Here is a 19,228-nt window from a genome sequence, read left to right on the forward strand (position 1 = left end):
CATGTGGTTAAAAAGATGCAAGAAATGACTACTGATACTACAATTTATGTTGGTGTAACTTTTAAGTGATACTATCATGGAATCTTAGGAATGCTAACATTTTTGCACTGTTGTTGTGTTCCACCCACAGGCCATCTCACGGGACACTTTGGGATGTAGCCCCTCAAATCCTGCCAGTCACATGCTAATTGCGCTACTGACTGGTCGTAGCTTAGTAAGGATGAGGGTCCTGGGGGTCTCTGTCCCATTCAGCCTGCAACAACCTCAACTTGCACAACAATACCCTATGATGGGCGGCAAACACATTGAAATGATGTCCTAATGACTCCAATGACTCTTACACTAGCGTTGAAGAATCACAAAAAAAACGCTGTTAAGTACATGCACATGGTACTTGCACTTTGACACAGGAAGTAGTAGTACAAACGGGTCACAGCAATCATTGACCAAAAGAATACATAGGAGCTAAACAGTTTAAGTTTAGCTTTATGCGTAAATGTATCCAGTGCATTTATCTACTTAAACACATCCGCATACATATTGAACTGAGCAAAAAGGTGGACACGTCAGTCAAAGTTTTAAGAGGCATTCAGGGTACTGCTTTTTATCGCTGGTAACATTTCACAATCAGATGTTGTGGCTGGAAAACTGCTTGCTAAAGTTAATGAGGCCAATGAAAAAACTGTGATGGAGCCATCTATAATTTCAACGGCATTCATATTTATCATCACCATCATTTATTTAACTCACAACCATGTTCACATGGTATGGAGCACAGATTCATAAATAGACAGCATGCAATACATAACAATATCCATACAGACGTAGCAAAAGGCGTGGCATGCATTATTTTAAGAGAGTAAGAACGTTTTTCAGAAAAGCACCCAATTTACAAATAACTTTGGGCTTATCGGTAATACAATTTAGAGGGGACTCTTACTGTAGTTTTGTACTTTGATGTACTGTGCTGTAATCATGCTTGGCATAGATCACATCAAGCCAGGTAGGTGCCTTTTATGTAATCTCAGTCAACCTATTTTAAGCATTATTTGTATTTTTTATGAAGACGCTAATTCATATCCTTGAAATTAAAAAATAATCAGTACATAGCACCTGGCTGTGCTGATAACCAGCGGTGGAAAAAGTACTCAAATGTTTTACTAAGTAAAAGTATCAATACTGCAATATAAAAATACTCTGTTACAAGTAAAAGTCCAGAATTCAAAATGTACTTGAGTACAAAAAGTACAAAAGTATTGACATCAAAATGTACTTAAAGTACTTAAACATTAGGCAGAATTTAAAGTTTTAAAATGTATAAAGATCTTTTGAAAATATCAGATCTACAAGCTCACAATGCATTGTGAGCTTGTAGATTGGCTATTTTCAAATTGCCGAATTGTATACAGGGCTGAAGTGGTTAATGTATGTTTTGTGATAATAATCAAAATCTACAAAGTAACTAGTAACTAAAGTTTTCAAATAAATGTAGTGGAGTAAAATATTTGGATCCGAGATGTAGTGGAGTAGAAGTAAAAGCATTGGAAATTGGAAATACTCAAGTAAAGTACAAATACCTCAAAATTGTACTGAAGTACAGTACTTAAGTAAACGTACTTAAGTTACTTTCCACCACTGCTGATGACTCCTCGTGCATAGCTCACATAAGTGCAGTCAGTGTAGATACCAAAGACAGCAGGGTGGTCTATATACTGTACTGCCAAGTATCTATAAAGTCCTCCAAATGCCAACTGTCTTTTGAAGTGACCAAAAACCAAAGGCAAGAGGCATTCAATAACGGGCACCAAATGAAAGGCAATCAGGTGCTGTGGTTGTCAAACCCACTGCCTGAACCTTGAAGTGCTGCATAGTAAAATCCTGAGTGTTCGTTTAACACTCGAGAGAGTAAAAATGGACCCGTTGGAGTCCATTTTTACTATGGGAGCATTTCCGAGCATGCAGACTTTTACCTTTTTTCCACAGTGTTTATTGTCTTGTCTTTATTAACTACAGATTTATTAACTACAGACTACACTGAAGGACTACATGCCAAATCTACTTCTGTCTTTTATCAAAAAAAAGTTCCTTGCATACTTCACACATGTTAATACTGTATTTTGATAGCAGTAATCAGCATCGATCATGATGGTGTTGAAGTTTACACCACATGCTTAAACCTAAACATATAGCATGTGGCATGAAGTAAAATTGCATGGGCTAGTCAGTACATTTTCAATAAGATTAATGTGATCTGCATCATTGATTACTGTATATGGAAAAAAATAACCTGTGTTCCAATGGATCCAGTCTAGTTATCAAATAAGTATAAAATAGGGCATTCATTTATGAGAAAAAAAACATTAAAAGATGAAACATGGTGATACAAGATTTCTGTCATTCTCCAAAGCGAATATTAGTATTACATATTCACATCTAAATTGATCCATTAGCGCAGCAGTTCTCAAAATCTTGAGGGACAAAATCACCAAGAATGGAATTTGTGCCCACTAATTGCACCTTCAATTGTTGTGTGAACTGCGCCTATCTGACCCGACTTAACACTTATGCCCTATATAGTTTGTCGTATAAAAATAATCTGTAAATGGCCTATCTACAAGCTCAGTATGTGTCACATCGCGACGTGTTCTGAGCCTGGCTATTGTCACTATATCGAAAACGGACAATTAATGGGTCAATGACATGCCCAAAACAGGGACACCTGGTTGTAAGTATTCACAGACCGATTCACGAAATACAGCCATAAAGTTTTGCAGATGATGAGTGCAGTTTCCCTTGTTTTGCCTCTCGGAGTGTACAAACAGCAGAATAGCTCTGAGAGTTTAAATTAACCCATAGCATTGTACAGTCAGTGTACAGTACACGCGTGCAAAGCGGCACCCGGCCCCTGCACACATTTTCATGACCCGGTGTTAAGTCAGAGAGACAAGCTATTAAAACACTATTTGAGCTGCACAAGCTTGTGTTACACAACCAGGAAAGGCCTCGGGCACCGTCTCTACTGTACGACCGGTACTGAATATGCCTTCAAGGTTCTCAGGCCTTTTCCCCTGGCATCCGGCTGCATCTGGCTCACTTTTTATTCGGTTACACACACAAAAAGGATACTCCTGTATGTAAAATATGATTTTTCGACCCCGATCCTGACCCTGATTCCCCACCCCCAACACGTGGCACTCAGTTCTCTCTCTCTCTCACACACACACACACACACACACACACACACACACACACACACACGCACGCACGCACACACACCTTAAAGGACCACAGTGTAAATAAGCTCTTGAGCTATTGACAGATGTACATATCTATTTGGGTATTTGCATTTTTGTCAAATACAATTTTAAATCAATCAAACAAAACAAATCAAGACAAGATCCTGAAATTCTGGCTACATATGAATCAAAATAACACTGGGTAATGAACTGAAGAATTTTTGTGAGCCAGTGATTCTCAACCTTTTTAATTTCAAGGACCCCCAGTTTCATATGCATTAAGTCACACCACATTTGGTACTTTTTATTTATTTATTTTATGTCTGGTACACCAATCTACACTGTAAAACTGTTTGGGTGTTTTGGAGAGTGTACAATGGAACCAAATCGTGTTATTAACAAATCCAGCCTGGTTCATGTTCGTAGCTTTAACCACACTTTGTGCGTGACATGAACTCAAAATAAAAAGAAAATGACTTCCAATTTGAACCTAAATCCCATTGTTCTGCTGTTCTGCATTTACCGGGAGAAATATACAGAACTAGAGTTTCGGGGGGCTACGCGCAACCCCAGCCGCGCACGGGGCCCAGCGTGGCCGCGTGTATATTGGGGTACTGAAATTGCTGGAGTAAAACTGTGGAAAAGTAAAAAAAAAAAAAAAAAAAAAATTGAAAAAAATATATTTTTGATGTTTGAGGGGGACCCCCGCGGACCCCCTGCTGGTCGACGGACCCCCTGTGGAGTGTTGGGACGCGCGGGGACCCCCCTGGAACATGGCGGACCCCTTGGGTGTTTTTTTTTTTTTCATGAAGGTGGTTGCTTGTTTCTGGCGCTTGTTTTTAGAGAACCTGGCATGCCAACCTGAACTTGGCAACCCGACTGACATCAGTGACGTGTCCTTGGTATTTGTACTTCCGGGTTGCATAATGATGACATCACCCCAGCGCATGCTGTCGGTGGCGTTACACCAGAAATGGTTCCTGGAGAAAATGGTGACCAAAAACAAATTTTGGAAAAAAAGGAAAAAACCCCCGCATCGGCTGCCTGCTGTTGTGGTGATTAGGTCGTGCGCACGGTAAACGGTACGAAGCTGCCTCCCCTTCCGTTTTGTCCGACATTTGGTGAGTAGAATTAATTATGTTGCGCGGTGGAAAAGGTGTAGTGAGCAATGAGATGTCCCCTACGCGACACGTAAATTCAGCGCGGCCGCCGTGGCGAGTCAGTTGGCGACATGTGGTCTGGCGGTGCGTTGTTTATTCGATAACAGAGCTGTGGGGTGTCCCCACCGAGGGTGCGGAAGTCGGTCGCCATTTATATAGTTAGATACTATACAGATTACAATATACAGATTACATACTATAGGACATTCCCCCCCCCCCACACTATGTATGACCTACTCACATTAGAACAATGGGGTTTAGGTTCAGAATCGGCTAAGTTTCCCTTCAAACAACTGCACGTTTGGGGATTGTAAGTCTGAATGTATGAACCCATAATAATGTTGGAACAGTGCAGATGATGCTGCAGCTACATCAACGCACCCTCATTGTGGATTGGCTGAGAACGAAGAGAAGCCTGCTGAGGATTGGCTGATTGAAGCAGAATAGTGTAGTCTTCAATGGAAAGATATTTCAAAATGGAGACATTTGAAGAGAGGTGTGCTGACGAATAGTCATTAGTACGACTCGTCTGCAATAGATTACAGGAAAATGGCAAAATAACAATGGAATATCATGGAAATGGAACAGAAATGCCCTTTTCTCCTCTTTGGAAGGTTTGGATAGTACATTTTATCCACTGTGTAATCTCAAGTACTGGAGGTTGCTTTTTGTTTTTTACATGTGGAAGTCAAGTCGGCACAAGGAGGGAACAAACAGATTTGTGGATGGTACGGTTTCAGAGTTTGAGGTTTAACACAGCTTTTGCAATAAGAATCGATGTCATCTACAAGATCTTTATCTAAGCAGGTAGAAATAAGCCTGTCAAATTCAATATGATTAACTACAAAACCACTATGTTTATTAGCTAACCTTCCATTTCCACGTTAACCTGCCGATCTGCAGACCTCAAGCTTAATTTCTGGCTATGGACCAGTCCAGGACAATTCTGAAAGTGAGAAGATCTATATGTCTTTGTCTCCGGTGTCATCTATCTACACACATAATGCCTGGGGAAATGCCAGACATTTAATATGGAACTGTTTGGTCAACAGAGAGAATGAAACCAGGCACCGCAATGAGACGGGCAGCCAGGAACTGAAGGAAATAAGCCATGAAGTCACATTGGACTTAACAACTCTGATTTGGAAATGTGCTCAAATTTACACATATATTGTGTATGCAGGAGGAGATACTCATGTGTGTGCAGACATAGGCACAAACACGCGTGCGTGCAAAATTACATGGACAGTTTGGACACAGATATACACAAAACACCAACATAAACCACAAAACACAAACACAAAACACACCCACACACGGGCAAGCACACACAAAGCACAACCACTGTCAAACATGCACAATGTGGTCCTCTACACGCCTACACTCCCACTGTGATATCAATGCAGAGCATACCAGAGTTGACTACAATGTTTAGGGGTACAATAATTAAAAGTTTATGAAACAATGAACATGAACAAGGCAACATTATTGCTATACTTCAACAATAATCAGCAGCTGTTCTTCCACATCTGGACCAACTGGAACTAGCTGAGTCCAAGGACACCTCAGCACTTTATCCAAATTTCAGGACTATTCATTTATTTGAAACCATAACACAGCTGACAAATCATTTCCACTGGCAAGAACAATTGAAAAGAGTCACACGCATCTTGCGTTGCGGGGATTTTTAGGGACATGTAGATAATGAGTAAGTCGTGGCCTAGCCCTACTGGGGCCCTACAGTTGAAAAAATAATATTGATCCATTGATGGCCAAAAGATACCATACGCAGCTGCTCGGCAAAAAATGTGTGCGTCGTTTAATCTCATATTCAAAATATATTGACTCAACTCAACAACTCTCAACCAGGTGTCATTATTGGCGGAAAAAAGTCAAGTCAAAATGTTCAAAAATAGTGAATAGCAAATCCACAAGCCCACAACACATCGTATCACTGCATTGTGAGCTTGTAGATCAGCTATCCATGTTGCTATCCATCATACAACAAAGTATATAGGCTTAAGTTTTAACTTGAAATAAGTGAGGCTACAAGTTTCTTGTTTGAAAGATGTACCCTTTGACTATCCTTAAAACAACCCACATCATAAAAAAAATATTACTATTATTATTATTACATTTTATTCAGCCAGTAAGAAACACTCCAAGGAAGCAAGATTTCGATTTGAATAGAGCTGATAGTTAAGATACCATCACTGGCTAAACATTTCATCTTTTGCAGCATGCACGCATGTGGCTGTACGTCTAGAGTTTCCTTACGGTTGGCTGCTCAGTTGTCCCTGCCATGATCACTAAATCAATGGCTTGGATAGCCATAATTCTTTCCAGTGAGACAAATTAGATCTAATCGAATTTGCTGCCCATGCAGTGAAATTACAATGACTTATTGGAAACACAATGCATGTACACTTTCTTGCTCTCTCTCTCTGTCTGTCTCTCACACACACACACACACACACACACACACACACACACACACACACACACACACACACACACACACACACACACACACACACACACACACACACACACACACACACACACACACACACACACACACACACACACACACACACACACAGTTTTCCCATTTAGGCAAAGATTCTTGCGGATCTTCCTAATCAAGAGTCAAGACAAGGGAAACCTCTCTTATTACAAACATTTCCACACACACACAATACACACCTCCATCATCGTCATTGCTCATTTGCCATCTAACCTCATTACCAGGAGGATTGAGACAGATGTCCCTCTGTGGACAAACTCTGGAAAACAATGGCAGCTTGCCCAAAACGGTGCCCATCCTGGGTTGGAAAATAAGGACGCCCATTGTACTCTCTTGGATCAAGCTTCGGATTTCATACGATTTACATAATCAAAAAGTTTTGTCGTCATTGTCATCGGAACGCCACATACTGGTGGAGTTTCGAGATGTTCACACTTTGTGACACGGGCTGTCCCCTCCAATGTATTTTGTACAAACCGGGCTTGTGTCAAACTCCTCAGAGCTAGACAGTTTCCCACATACTGTATTTGCTGACTCATGAACACAGATACTGTCCATTATGTAGAAGATCGCTCATGATCCTGTGGTCAAGCTGAATTGTTGAAAAACTGTATACAATCAACCATATTATGCGAAATCCTCAAGAGTTAACTTTTCTGGAAATGTACGGCTTTTTGCAAGACACTGTTGATATGAGTCGTAAAACTTCGGTTTGGGTCCGATATGCTCATTGTAGCCACATTTAAAGAAAGGCATTCCTCTGAAATTGGGTATGGAAGTGCCTCGATTGCAGACAAAGAGGGGGATATGATAATTGAGTTAAAATCACCAGTGCTATTGAGAGTTCATGCTTGGTTTCATGTTAGGCAGGAGTTATGTTTGGTTTTGGTCAGTGCATTAACGTTCTCATATCTGAAGCCTCTCGTCGGCAGCGGACAATGAGTATAATTTCACACAACAAGCGGCGTATAAAAAGATGCAAAACCTAATTTCTCATTATTGTTACTATTTGCTTTTCATATAATCATAATTAAATCCAGTTGGCAGTTGGGTGCGGGTGTAGCATTACGTTTTGCCTCTCTGTAGTCACACTCGTACATTGCTCAGGATAAGCGCATCTTTAAAATGCCTAAAATGTTCATGTCAAAAAAGGTGCGATTGCAATCATTGCATCGCATGAAATCTTACATTACATGTAATCCAGTGGATGTCATGGACTATAAATACACTGTTCAAAGAAATTAAGGGAACACATTGATCCCTTAATTTTTTTTGCAGTTTTCATGAGAAGTGTATATATACTGCTCACGAAAACTGCTCAAAGAAATTACGGAATCAAAGAGTTGCCCTAATTCTTTTGAGCAGTATATTTAAAAATCAATCACGGTAATCTGTAAGTTCTATAAATACTGAATGTAAAGTTATTGTACTTGTTAAGAGAATGAACATTCTACAGGGGGAAAAAAAGTAGAATTGCTCTTACAAGGCTATCACTATAATGCTGTCATCATGCTTTTACTGGGCACACCATCATGACCTAATGAGCGTTCTGCACATCTACGTATGTCCGCAATGCAACCTTCACTGCTGTAGTCCCTCTGTAGTTCATGAATGAAGTATGGTTTCGAGCATTCCTTCCCGCTCCTCGTAGCAGTACACTGAGACCAGCATTCATCACCTCTCCATGCACCATTACTCCCAATGATGGGAGAGAAGGGAAAAAAACACTTTCATTAGCAGGTCTGCTCCGCTGAGGTGTGGAATGTTCAGTGGGCTTCCATCAACAGACTCAGAGAAAACAGTCCTTCATACAGCTATTGTTGTCCTCGGCCAAGTCACTTAGTGTACTGGGCAAGGCCAAGCTTGAGGGGCTCCATGTTAGAATAACAGCAACCATGCTTAGCTGTAGAGATCTGAGCAAAGAAAAGTTGCGTGTGTGTGTGCGCGCGCGCGTTGGCGTGCGTGCGCATGCGCGCAAGCGTGTGTAATTTCCGTGCATGTTCTTTCAAAGTTTCAGAGTGGTTGAGGTGTGCCTCAACCAAGAGTTATCTTGCCAGACACTCGGATAGACTAAAAAAAATGACCGCACCACTTGCAGAACAGGGTAAATCAAGCACCCCTCTTTTTTTCAAAGCCTAAAATTAAATTTAACTACTTTATTGCCTGTGTCAGACAAATTCAATGCAGCTGGGCAGTTCAGGCTTTGGTACGGAGCTGACTCAGTGAATTTAAGAGCACAAATGCACGTTCTCGGCAAGGCAATGCCAACCCCATACAATTCGAATCAAGCTCCGATCGATTTGATTTGATGGGGCAGTATGAATGAAAATATTGAAGGATCACTACTGCAACTGTGATGCGAAGGAGCCGTGTACAATTTCAGATACATGCCATAGTGCAACCGTGCCTTCAAGGCGGTTTACTTCAGCAATAGGAGAGCAATTTGTATTTTAACCATTATATTATCTTATAGCATCAAAGGTAGATCTTGAATAGAACAGTATGCTACTTGCCTCTCCTTAACAAAGGCCCCAAGCTGTCAGATGCCACACCACAGCAATTCATTAAACATTTTCCTTTCCCAACACTAAAATCAATCTCACAGCAGTTGCAAATGGAGTGTGAAAGTGCAGGCTATTACAGATAAGAAGATATGATTCTCCATGTGTAGATGGATAGAACACTGCATGTCATTGCCAAGCCAAATTTTGGGGCAAGCGCTCATTTTGGTTCATCCAATGTCTATGGGTATGTGCACGTTTTTACAACAAATTACTTTTTAAAATAATTTGAGAACGCAGGCATGCCGACAGCAAGCCTTGAGGCATGCGAGGCACGCCTCAGAAAAGCGCTTTTAAAAAAACTACAACCAATGTAACTGCAGCTCAACATCCTCTACTTATATGTAGAACTAAACCTTGGCAATGATAATAAATTTAATCGCAATCACCAATGTGTTGTTACTGTAGACATATCTGCTTTTCACAAGCACATCAGAAATAGCAGCAGCAGGGGTTGTTAGGGGCGGCGAATTATAGTTTTGGGGCTGACGGGGCCTGCTTTAAAATAACAAAAAGCTAAGCTTCCGTGTGTTAGGGTAAATGGTCAAGTGTAATCCCCTTAGCTCCCAACCAGCATTAGCAGAAATTCCACAATAATATGGAACATGATTTCATAGCAACCGCTTGCCTTTGAAAGACGTCTGGTAATTGCAAGGGTCAGAGTGGCATGGAGACAGGCGGCAGACAGACAGGGCGACTTGAGAGCGCTTGCTTGAGGAACAAGGTTTCTTTTTTCTGCCGATTTCAGCCCTGAGTCATTAGGATCCATTTTTCTTTAATAACAGATGACCAGCCGAGCACGGCCGACTGTTTGTACAGCTGATTATTAACACTCGGCTAAGCTCAGTCAACACAGAAATAGTGGTTTAGAGGGTAAGAGAGAGAACTATGACTCTCTGTCCTCGGGAACAGAGCTGTGATATGCATATATATCACTTTTATTTCACGTTTCTGTGCAGCGTTGTTGAGGTTTTTTGTACGGTCCTATCAAATGTCAGTTCATTTAAGGTTTCCACAGGATGCTGTGCATTGTGTAAAAGGCCTGATTCATCCTCAGAGCACATGGTTTACTGGAAAAATATGTCTTATGTGGTCTGTCTTTGAGATTACAGTAACATGACGGCTCTTGCAGTGAAACATACTCATACACAAAAATACTGTACACACGAGCTGATTCACACACTTATGTAATGGGGCAAAATATGCTCACGCACACACAGAGGATATGGATGAAAGGAGCCACAAGTAAAGGACATTCACGAACGGACAGATAGAACTGACACACTGTGAAATCCATTCTTCAGAGTTAAATGAGCGCTGAGAGGACATTACAGTGCAGCTACAGTACACACAATCTCTGTGAAAACAGAATCAATGGACGGACCAAAAAAAACAAAAACCAACCTGAGAGAAGTTGAGTCCGTTGAGCGGGTGGCACTGCTCCTCCACTTTCTCCACGGCGCCCGTCTTCTTCCTCATCCTCTCCGCCTCCTGGGCCAGGTACAGGTCCAGCACGGGCACGCCGCGGGTCTTGATGTCCGCCTCCGTCAGCGAGTTGACCATCAGCATCACCCAGACGGGCCGCTTCCTCTCCCAGTTCCCCGCGATGGCGTTGAAGAGGTAGTCCGCGTAGAGGCCCTTCCCCCTCTGATCCGGCGTCATCCACGAGGGCATCATGAGCTTGACGTACTCCAGGTGCCTCTTCAGCCTCCGGTAGATGTCCCGGGGCAGGACGTCCTGGAGGTTCTCGCCCTGGGGGAGCAGCTGGCAGCTGGTCAGCGCCGAGATGGTGTAGGGGTCGGTCAGGTCCAGCTCGAAGAAGACGATGTTGCTCTCCTGGAAGGCCTGCTTGGAGTTCTCCGGGATGAAGTCCCAGACGCGTGTGTAGGGGACGTGGATGGTGCCGTAGAAGTAGGAGGGAGGGTCTCGCTTGATCGTCCACAGGAAGGAGTTCAGGTCGGTTTGCTGGGGGAATGAGAAGAACAAAATGTGTGTGAGAGGGAGAGAAGGGGAGAGAGAGAGAGAGAGAGGCTTTTAATTCATCATTACCGATGGTCATGAGTGTGAGAAACATGCAAGAAGGCAGGTCACAGCTAAATTATCGTTAATTTGATGAGAATCAGATGAATCCTGTTTTAAGATAGTGGATTACGTCCAGTAAGTAGAATGGCCGTGCTTGTGTGTCAGACAGACACATTCACAGGCCGTTGTTGTCTAATTAATATGATTCACTTTAGTGGTAGTAATCAACCACGGGTGACAAAGACGTTAAAAGGGCCTGTCTGGCAATGTGTTGACTAAACTGTTTACTGCACAGACTGCGTGCTAACAGCATGATAATGACTTATTAACAGACCACTTAGGACCTAGGTGCCAAAAACCAATACACACACTTCTGAAAAAAGGCATGTTGACAGGTTTTGACCGGCTCTGTTGATCTTGGGTTACAAACCGGGACATGTCCTGTTTCTGCAGCATCTGAATCACACAATACACACGTATCTGAACATCAACGAGTGACTTTTGACATAATGTGTCAAGACTAGTCTGACACTTTTTTTCCCCACATGTCTGAATCAGATATGTGGGAAAATAGCTGATCTACAAGCTCATAGCGCGGCACTCTATGAGCTTGTAGATCTGCTATTTTTTTCAACAGCTTAAGTAACACACATCTCAAATGTAAAAAAAAAAACCTCAGTCATTTAAATTAGTTTTCATTTTACACCTGGTAAAACAGAATGAAGTAAACTGATTATCTCATTGTCTCAATGAATGGATGTGCATGTTATTTAAATAGCCTACGCTTAAAGCCATGTATTGGGTGTTGAGCATTATACATGGGACTTTGCATGATGCATATAATACAATAAGTGTGTGCAACTCAGCATCATTATTTTTTGCACCTTGCAATTGAGTGATGTGATAATAATGTTAAAAAATACAATCTATAGACTCTGACTGAAAATAAGTTTAAATTGTAGGCCCATCTTTGACCTACAGTAAAAACCTACAGCATTGGTTCTCAAAGTGGGGTCCGGGGACCCCCAGGGGTCCTTGGGAGGTACGAGGGGGGTCCCAGCAAAATGTGTTAATATAGCCCCACAATAATTTTAACCAATTTAAAAATATGTTAAACTTTGACTGTTCAAAAATAGCAGATCTACAAGCTCATAGTATGAGCTTGTAGATCTGCTATTTTTGAAACTTTGAATGCTGCATTGAATTTTGAACATTTTACCTCAAATCTTTGCTTGGAGGTCCCTGGTACAAATGATGTTTGAGATGGGGGGGGGGGGGGTCCGCAGCCAAATACATATCATTTTGGGGGTCCTTGACGTGAAAAAGTTTGAGAACCACTAGACTAGATCTACAGCGTTCATTTATTTGTAACTCTGTGAGTGTACAGGATCTAAAATTGAGAGCAGTATAACTTGTGTTAATCAATTGTGCACTTCTTAAACCATTGGTTCTCAAAGTAGCCTACTTTGGCCATTCAAAAATAGCAGATGTACAAGCTCATAGCCCCGCGATCTGCTATTTTTGAAAAATCCCAGCCACAAAATATTTGTTTGAGATGGGGGGTCCGCAGCCAAATACATATCATTTTGGGGGTCCTTGACTGACACGAAAAACTTTGAGAACCACTGTCTTTTAAACACCTACTTTCTTATTGAGCTCGCAGTTGGCCGACTCCTTCATCCTCCACTGATCGGTCGTCCTGACCAGATATACGAGACACGCTGTGAAGAGAGAGCCCACAGTGAGCCGCATGATCGTAGATCTCCAAACGTGCACGGGGATCGATCGATCGATCACAACAACGTGTTGCTCCTCCGGATCCCTGCAAGCATGTGTGTGAGGATCAAAGTCCTATGATCTCCTATCTCCAAAACTTCAGCTCCGTCAGATAATCACACAAGAAGACGAGTTGACATGATGTATAATCCGACAAGACGCCGCCGGACAAAGTCATGTTGGGATTGATCTCTGAAGACTAGATCTAGATTGTTTTAGATTGTCGCATCATCCTCTGGTGACTCCTTTTCTCCACTCCTCCAGTCTGTCCCCTGCGTGGAATTCAACGTGTCTCCTTTTCCACCTCAACTTCTGATCAAAAAGTTAACTTTTTCACCTCAACTTTTGATCAAAAAGTGCAGTTTTTCTCCTCAAACTTTCCACCGGGGTTGGATCACGAAAAGGTTTCGCTCAGCAGCAGACAGCAGGTCCACGGACCACCACCGCGTCCACTCCACGCACCTGGGCTGAAAGTCGCCGAAATAAACAAACTTTTCCCTCGTTTTAGTTTGTCAACAAAATCAAAGCGTGCATCGGTGAGAAATAATGATGTTCAACTCTGCTCTGACTGGTTGGAAACTTATATGATCCCCGTCTCTCTCTGTGCGAAATGTTGTGGTCAGTCTGCGCTACTTCTTCCACCTCTCTCTCTCTCTCTCAGCGTGGACTGAAAGTGTGTGTGGGAGAGAGAGAGAGAGAGCATCTCTGTCGGCATGGCCACTCGACCCCCTCTCTCTCTCCCTCTCTCCCCCTCCCCCCAACACACAAACACAGGCACCAAGTGATTGAGCCTCAACAACCAGAGGGGTAAAATAACTAAGTACATGTACTTAAGTACTGTACTTGAGTCCAATTTTGAGGTATTTTTTACTTTACTGGAGTATTTTCCAATTTCAGCACTTTTACTTATATATATATATATATATATATATATATATATATATATATATATATATATATATATATATATATATATATATATATATATATATATATATATATTACTCTTTACTCAATTATTGGACAACTTATTTTGATTATTATTACAAAACATACATTAACCACTTGCAGCCCATATACATTTCGGCTATTTGAAAATAGCAGATCTACAAGCTGCACCACAGTGCCTCGAGATGCAGCATTGTGAGCTTGTAGATCTGCTATTTAAGTACAGAAAATGTGAGCTACTTTTCCCACCACTGGCCCTCCCTCCCCCCGCCCCAACACACACAAACACACGCACCAAAGTGAGTGAGCGTCAACAACAAACCTTACTGTAGCTTACACGCACGCATCATGCGCAGTGTTGCCAGATTCTGTGACAGAAACAAGCAACCAAGCAGTCCAGGAAAACCGACTATGGGCCACACATGAGCACTTTAACATCAGCTATATGAAAATAGCAGATCTACAAGTTCACAATGCGTCGCGACGCGTTGTGAGCTTGTAGATCGGCTATTTTCAAATAAAGTATTGCAGGGAAATTATAATAAGAAGATCTGGCAACCCTGATCATGCGTGCCATGGAAGCCCGGGTTCTTGGTCAATTATCTTGACATATCTGTCACATCCCGTGCCAGCGCTTTATTTCCCTTTAAGATTAATGACCACGATAGACCTAGATTAATTTGAATGGCCAATTAATTGGTTAGGCCAATTATATGGCTTATTAAAGCCCAGCTATGATCAAATTAAAAGATAAAGTGCGTATAGGCTAATTTGAGCCGTTATTTTCTCTCCAATGTCACTTATGTTAGGCATTCTGACTATGCTAATTATTGATCTCAGGATTACTGTATCTGAACTGATCTCTTGTAGACAGTGGTGTAAACGTAACTCAATAAATGTAGGACTCAAGTACTGTACTTAAGTACAATTTTGAGGTATTTACTGGAGTATTTCCAGTTTTCTGTACTTTTTCTTCTACTCCACTAGCCTACATATCAGAGGCAAATATTGTACTTTTACTCCACTATGATTATTTGAAAACTTTAGTTTTGTAGATTTTGATTATTAATACAAAACATGCATTAACCACTTCATACCCTATATCCTTTGATTATTTGAAAATAGCTGACCTACAAGCTCACAATTGCAAAGTGACACTTTGTGATCTCTGCTATTTAAAAAAAAAAAACACTTGTAAAATGGGACATTCTGCATAATGAGCACTTTCTACTTTTGGTACTTTAAGTCCAATACTTTTGTACTTTTACTCAAGTAAACTCTGGACTATTTCGACATTGCAGTATTGATATTTTGACTTTACTTTTATAAGTATAAGAGTACTTTCTCCACCACTGCTTTAGGCAGGCGCCCTAGGAGGTGTAGCATCATACAGCACACAGGGTGCCAGCTGTGATCCCGTGGCTAGATTGTCATGCCCTCTTAATTAATGCCTTAAATGCCTTTACAAACTGGCGACATTAACATGAGAAAACCCCACACCAGTGGTGTTAAGTAACTAAGTACATTTTCTACAGTACACGTTTGAGGATTTTTTTGCTCTACTGGAGTGTTTCCAAATTTCAATACTTTTACTTCTACTCCATTACATCTCAGAGGCAAATATTGTACTTTTTACTCCACTACAACTATTTGAAAACATTAGTTAGGCTACTAGTTACTATGTAGATTTGAATTATTATTACAAATCATGCATGAACCACTTCAGCCCTATGCATACTAAGACTATTTGAAAATAGCCGATTTACAAGCTCATGTGTTGCTTTGTGACTTGTAGATGGCTATTTTCACTACTAGCCTACTTAAACATTTGTTTTCTAATTTATGGAATTTCTCATTTTTGTATTTATTCATTAAATTATTTTACAAAAATCACTGAATTTGTTTTTAATTCATGAAAAAAAATGAGGATACATGTTTTTGTTGTTGAAAAAACTAAATATAGGAAACAAAACAAAACAAAAATGAAGGGATATTTACTTGTGACCCATGAAAATGTGTCCGCGACCCACGAATGGGTCCCGACCCAGTGTTTGGGCAGCAGTGCTTCAGCCTCGTTCACACGGGGCAGTAAACACATGTTGATGTTGTTGTCAGACGTCTGAGTAAATACAAAGCGGTTTGTTGACTCAAAGAAAGAACTCGGGGGTTTGTTTTGTTTGCAGGCAAATAAAACAGACAGAAAATGTGCACGGGGGACCCCCCCCCCCTACAACCCACACACACAGTTAAATGGGTTCAATTAAAACAACCCACATTCAATTTATCTCATAGTGTACAAATGTAACGAAATCCTTCCTTAAAGGAGTAGTTCACCCAAAAAAGGACTTATTTTTTTTATCATAGCCTACACACCCCATGAAGCATTTTTAGAGATTTTAAATATGTTTTAGTTTTTGTCTTTGGCTCATTCCTAAGCCAATCATTTCTTATGTTCTTATTGACAAAAACTAAAAATATTGCTAGAAAATAAATCATTTTTTGTGTGAACTACTCCTTTAGGGTCTATTTGGTCACAGTTGTAGCCAGTCTCTCAGTAAATGAACACTGAGGACTTTACTGTAGGCTACATTAATTAGCCTATGATAATGTTGTTTTAATAGCCAATTTGATGGATGCTGTTCACATTAAGCCAAGCAAAGTGACGTAACAAATGAGAGCAAAATATATTGCTCCCTGAGGATGAAAAAACAAAACAATAAAGTGTGTGTGTGTGTGTCCGTGCGTGCGTGCGTGCGCGTGCGTGCGTGCGCGTGCGTGCGTGCGTGCGTGCGTGCGTGTGTGTGTGTGTGTCTCAACTCTTACAATTAAAGCTCCCCCTAGTGGAGAAAACTGCTAAAGATATTTCTATCAGTATTGAGTAGAACCCAAGGGATGGAGTGAGGGACAGACAGACAGAGAGAGAGAGAGAGAGAAAGAGAGAGAGAGAGAGAGAGAGAGAGAGAGAGAAAGAGAGAGAGAGAGACATCCAAGGTTTTTGCAGAAGCATTCCTTTTTAATGAACTCTCATCACATTCACTTCATATCTACAGGCAGTGGTGGAAAGTAACATTTACTCAAGTACCGTACTGTGCTGTACTATACTATTACTCCACTACAATTATTTGACAACTTCAGTTAGCCTACTAGTTACTTTGTAGATTTTGATTATTATTACAACACCTACATTAACCACTTAAGCCCTATATACATTTCAGCCATTTGAAAATTGCCGATCTACAAGATTGTAGATCTGCTATTTTCAAAAGATTTGTATACATTTTATACATTTGAAATCTTGTGAAATGGGACCTTCTGCATGATGAATAGGCCTACTTTCTACTTTTGATACATTAAGTACATTTTTATGCCAATACTTTTGTACTTTCACTCAAGTAAATTTTGATTACCGGACTTTTACTTGTAACAGAGTATTTCTACATTGCAGTATTGCTACTTTTACTTAAGTAAAACATTTGAGTATACTTTTTCCACCACTGTCTAGTGTCTACAGGTGCAAAACGCATAGGCCCACATCTATCAAGAATTTCATTGCAATAGCACACCATTGATCTATCCATATATCTGTCATGTAATTTTATTAAGGTGCTGACTATCAAGTTAAAAAGGAATGGCTATGAAGTCAGTTCTTTATATTGGCAAATGACTGAGACATGCATGCAAGAAATATGTGAAAAATGTCATTTTATGACTTGGGACATATTTCTCAGCCACCATCTGGTGGTTTGTCCTTAGAATGGAAAAGACCAAAAAGTCAGTTGTGCGAGTCCTTCACATAGTGGGTCGAGACCCATTTGTGGGTTATGGATCCATTATTATGGGTCGCAAGTAGATATCTATTTTTCTTTTCTTTTTTAAAAGAAAACAAAATGTAAAAATATTTTTTTTAAAGGAAATAATAACCACAATTGTTCATAAATTAAAAAATAAAATAAATAAATGAAATAAAATACATTCCATAAATTAAAAAATACTTTTAAGAAGCAGTGAGAATAGCAGAGGCTGTGGTGCGACACATTGTGAGCTTGTAGAGCTGCTATTTTCACTAGTTTTTTTATTTTGGGTCTCGAGAAAAAAAACGTTGGGAACACCTGCTTCACATCTATCCAGTAGGGGTGAGGGGTAGGGGACTGCTTGATGTCAGCTCCAGATAGATAGATAGATCGATAGATAGATCATATTTTCTTTGGCGCAGATCTTATTAACTACTTAAATCCTATATATACTTAGATGCCAGCCAATCTACGACCTTGTAGATCTGCTATTTCTTGCAGAATGTTTGTCCTGGGGGTTCATGTGGTTTAGGCCAGTGGGTCCCAAACTTTGATGCTCAAGACCCAAAAAATAAATCAGACGTGGGACCCAAACTAGTGAAAATATCAGATCTACAAGCTCACAACGTGTTGCTTTGTGACACGTTGTGAGCTTGTAGATCTAATATTTTCACTACTTCTTAAATGTTTTTATTTATGGAAATTATTTGATTTATTGAATTTTATTTATGAAATACTTTTGAATATATGTTGGAATTAATTTAATTGATGAAAAGTGATTTAAAAAAAAAATATATATATATATATATATTTTGAAATATTTTGAAAAAAAATATATATATATATATATTTTGTTTTTTTATATGGAAGAAGCAAAAAGGGGATATTTACTCGAGACCCATACAAATTGGTCCGCGACCCAAACATGGGTCCAGGTCCACTGTTTGGGAAACAGTGGTTTAGGCTGTTTCATTGGATCCTGATCCTAATCTGATCCTGATCTTCATGTGCTTGTTTAAACCGGGGAGAAAACACACCACAAAATAAATGTTAATTTATTCATTCGTATCTCAGACATACAGTATTTCTTACACTTGTTCCCTGTACAAATGAAAACCAACGGTCCATTTTAGTCCCATTTGTACACTCGCAGAGTTAAGTTAACACTGAGGGTTTCACTGAGTGTCGTGTTTTCTCCCCGCTTTAA

The 19,228-nt window shown here is 40.4% G+C and overlaps 1 protein-coding gene across 1 annotated transcript in view; it reads right to left on the reverse strand.

Moving 5' to 3' along the window:
- The window catches only part of trabd2a (TraB domain containing 2A), a 78,839-nt gene extending 64,918 nt beyond the window's left edge, over positions 1-13,921 (reverse strand). Inside the window, exons 1-2 of the mRNA XM_084046748.1 lie at positions 13,151-13,921; positions 10,889-11,449 (exon numbers count right to left, since the gene is read on the reverse strand). Of these exons, the coding sequence (XP_083902874.1) occupies positions 10,889-11,449; positions 13,151-13,258 (669 nt within the window). The 5' untranslated portion in view covers positions 13,259-13,921. The remainder of the gene's footprint in view (positions 1-10,888; positions 11,450-13,150) is intronic.
- Positions 13,922-19,228: the final 5,307 nt, after the last annotated feature.

Source organism: Gymnoscopelus microlampas, assembly GCF_963454915.1.
Source record: "Gymnoscopelus microlampas genome assembly, chromosome: 21".
In the NCBI taxonomy this organism is placed as follows: Eukaryota; Metazoa; Chordata; class Actinopteri; order Myctophiformes; family Myctophidae; genus Gymnoscopelus; species Gymnoscopelus microlampas.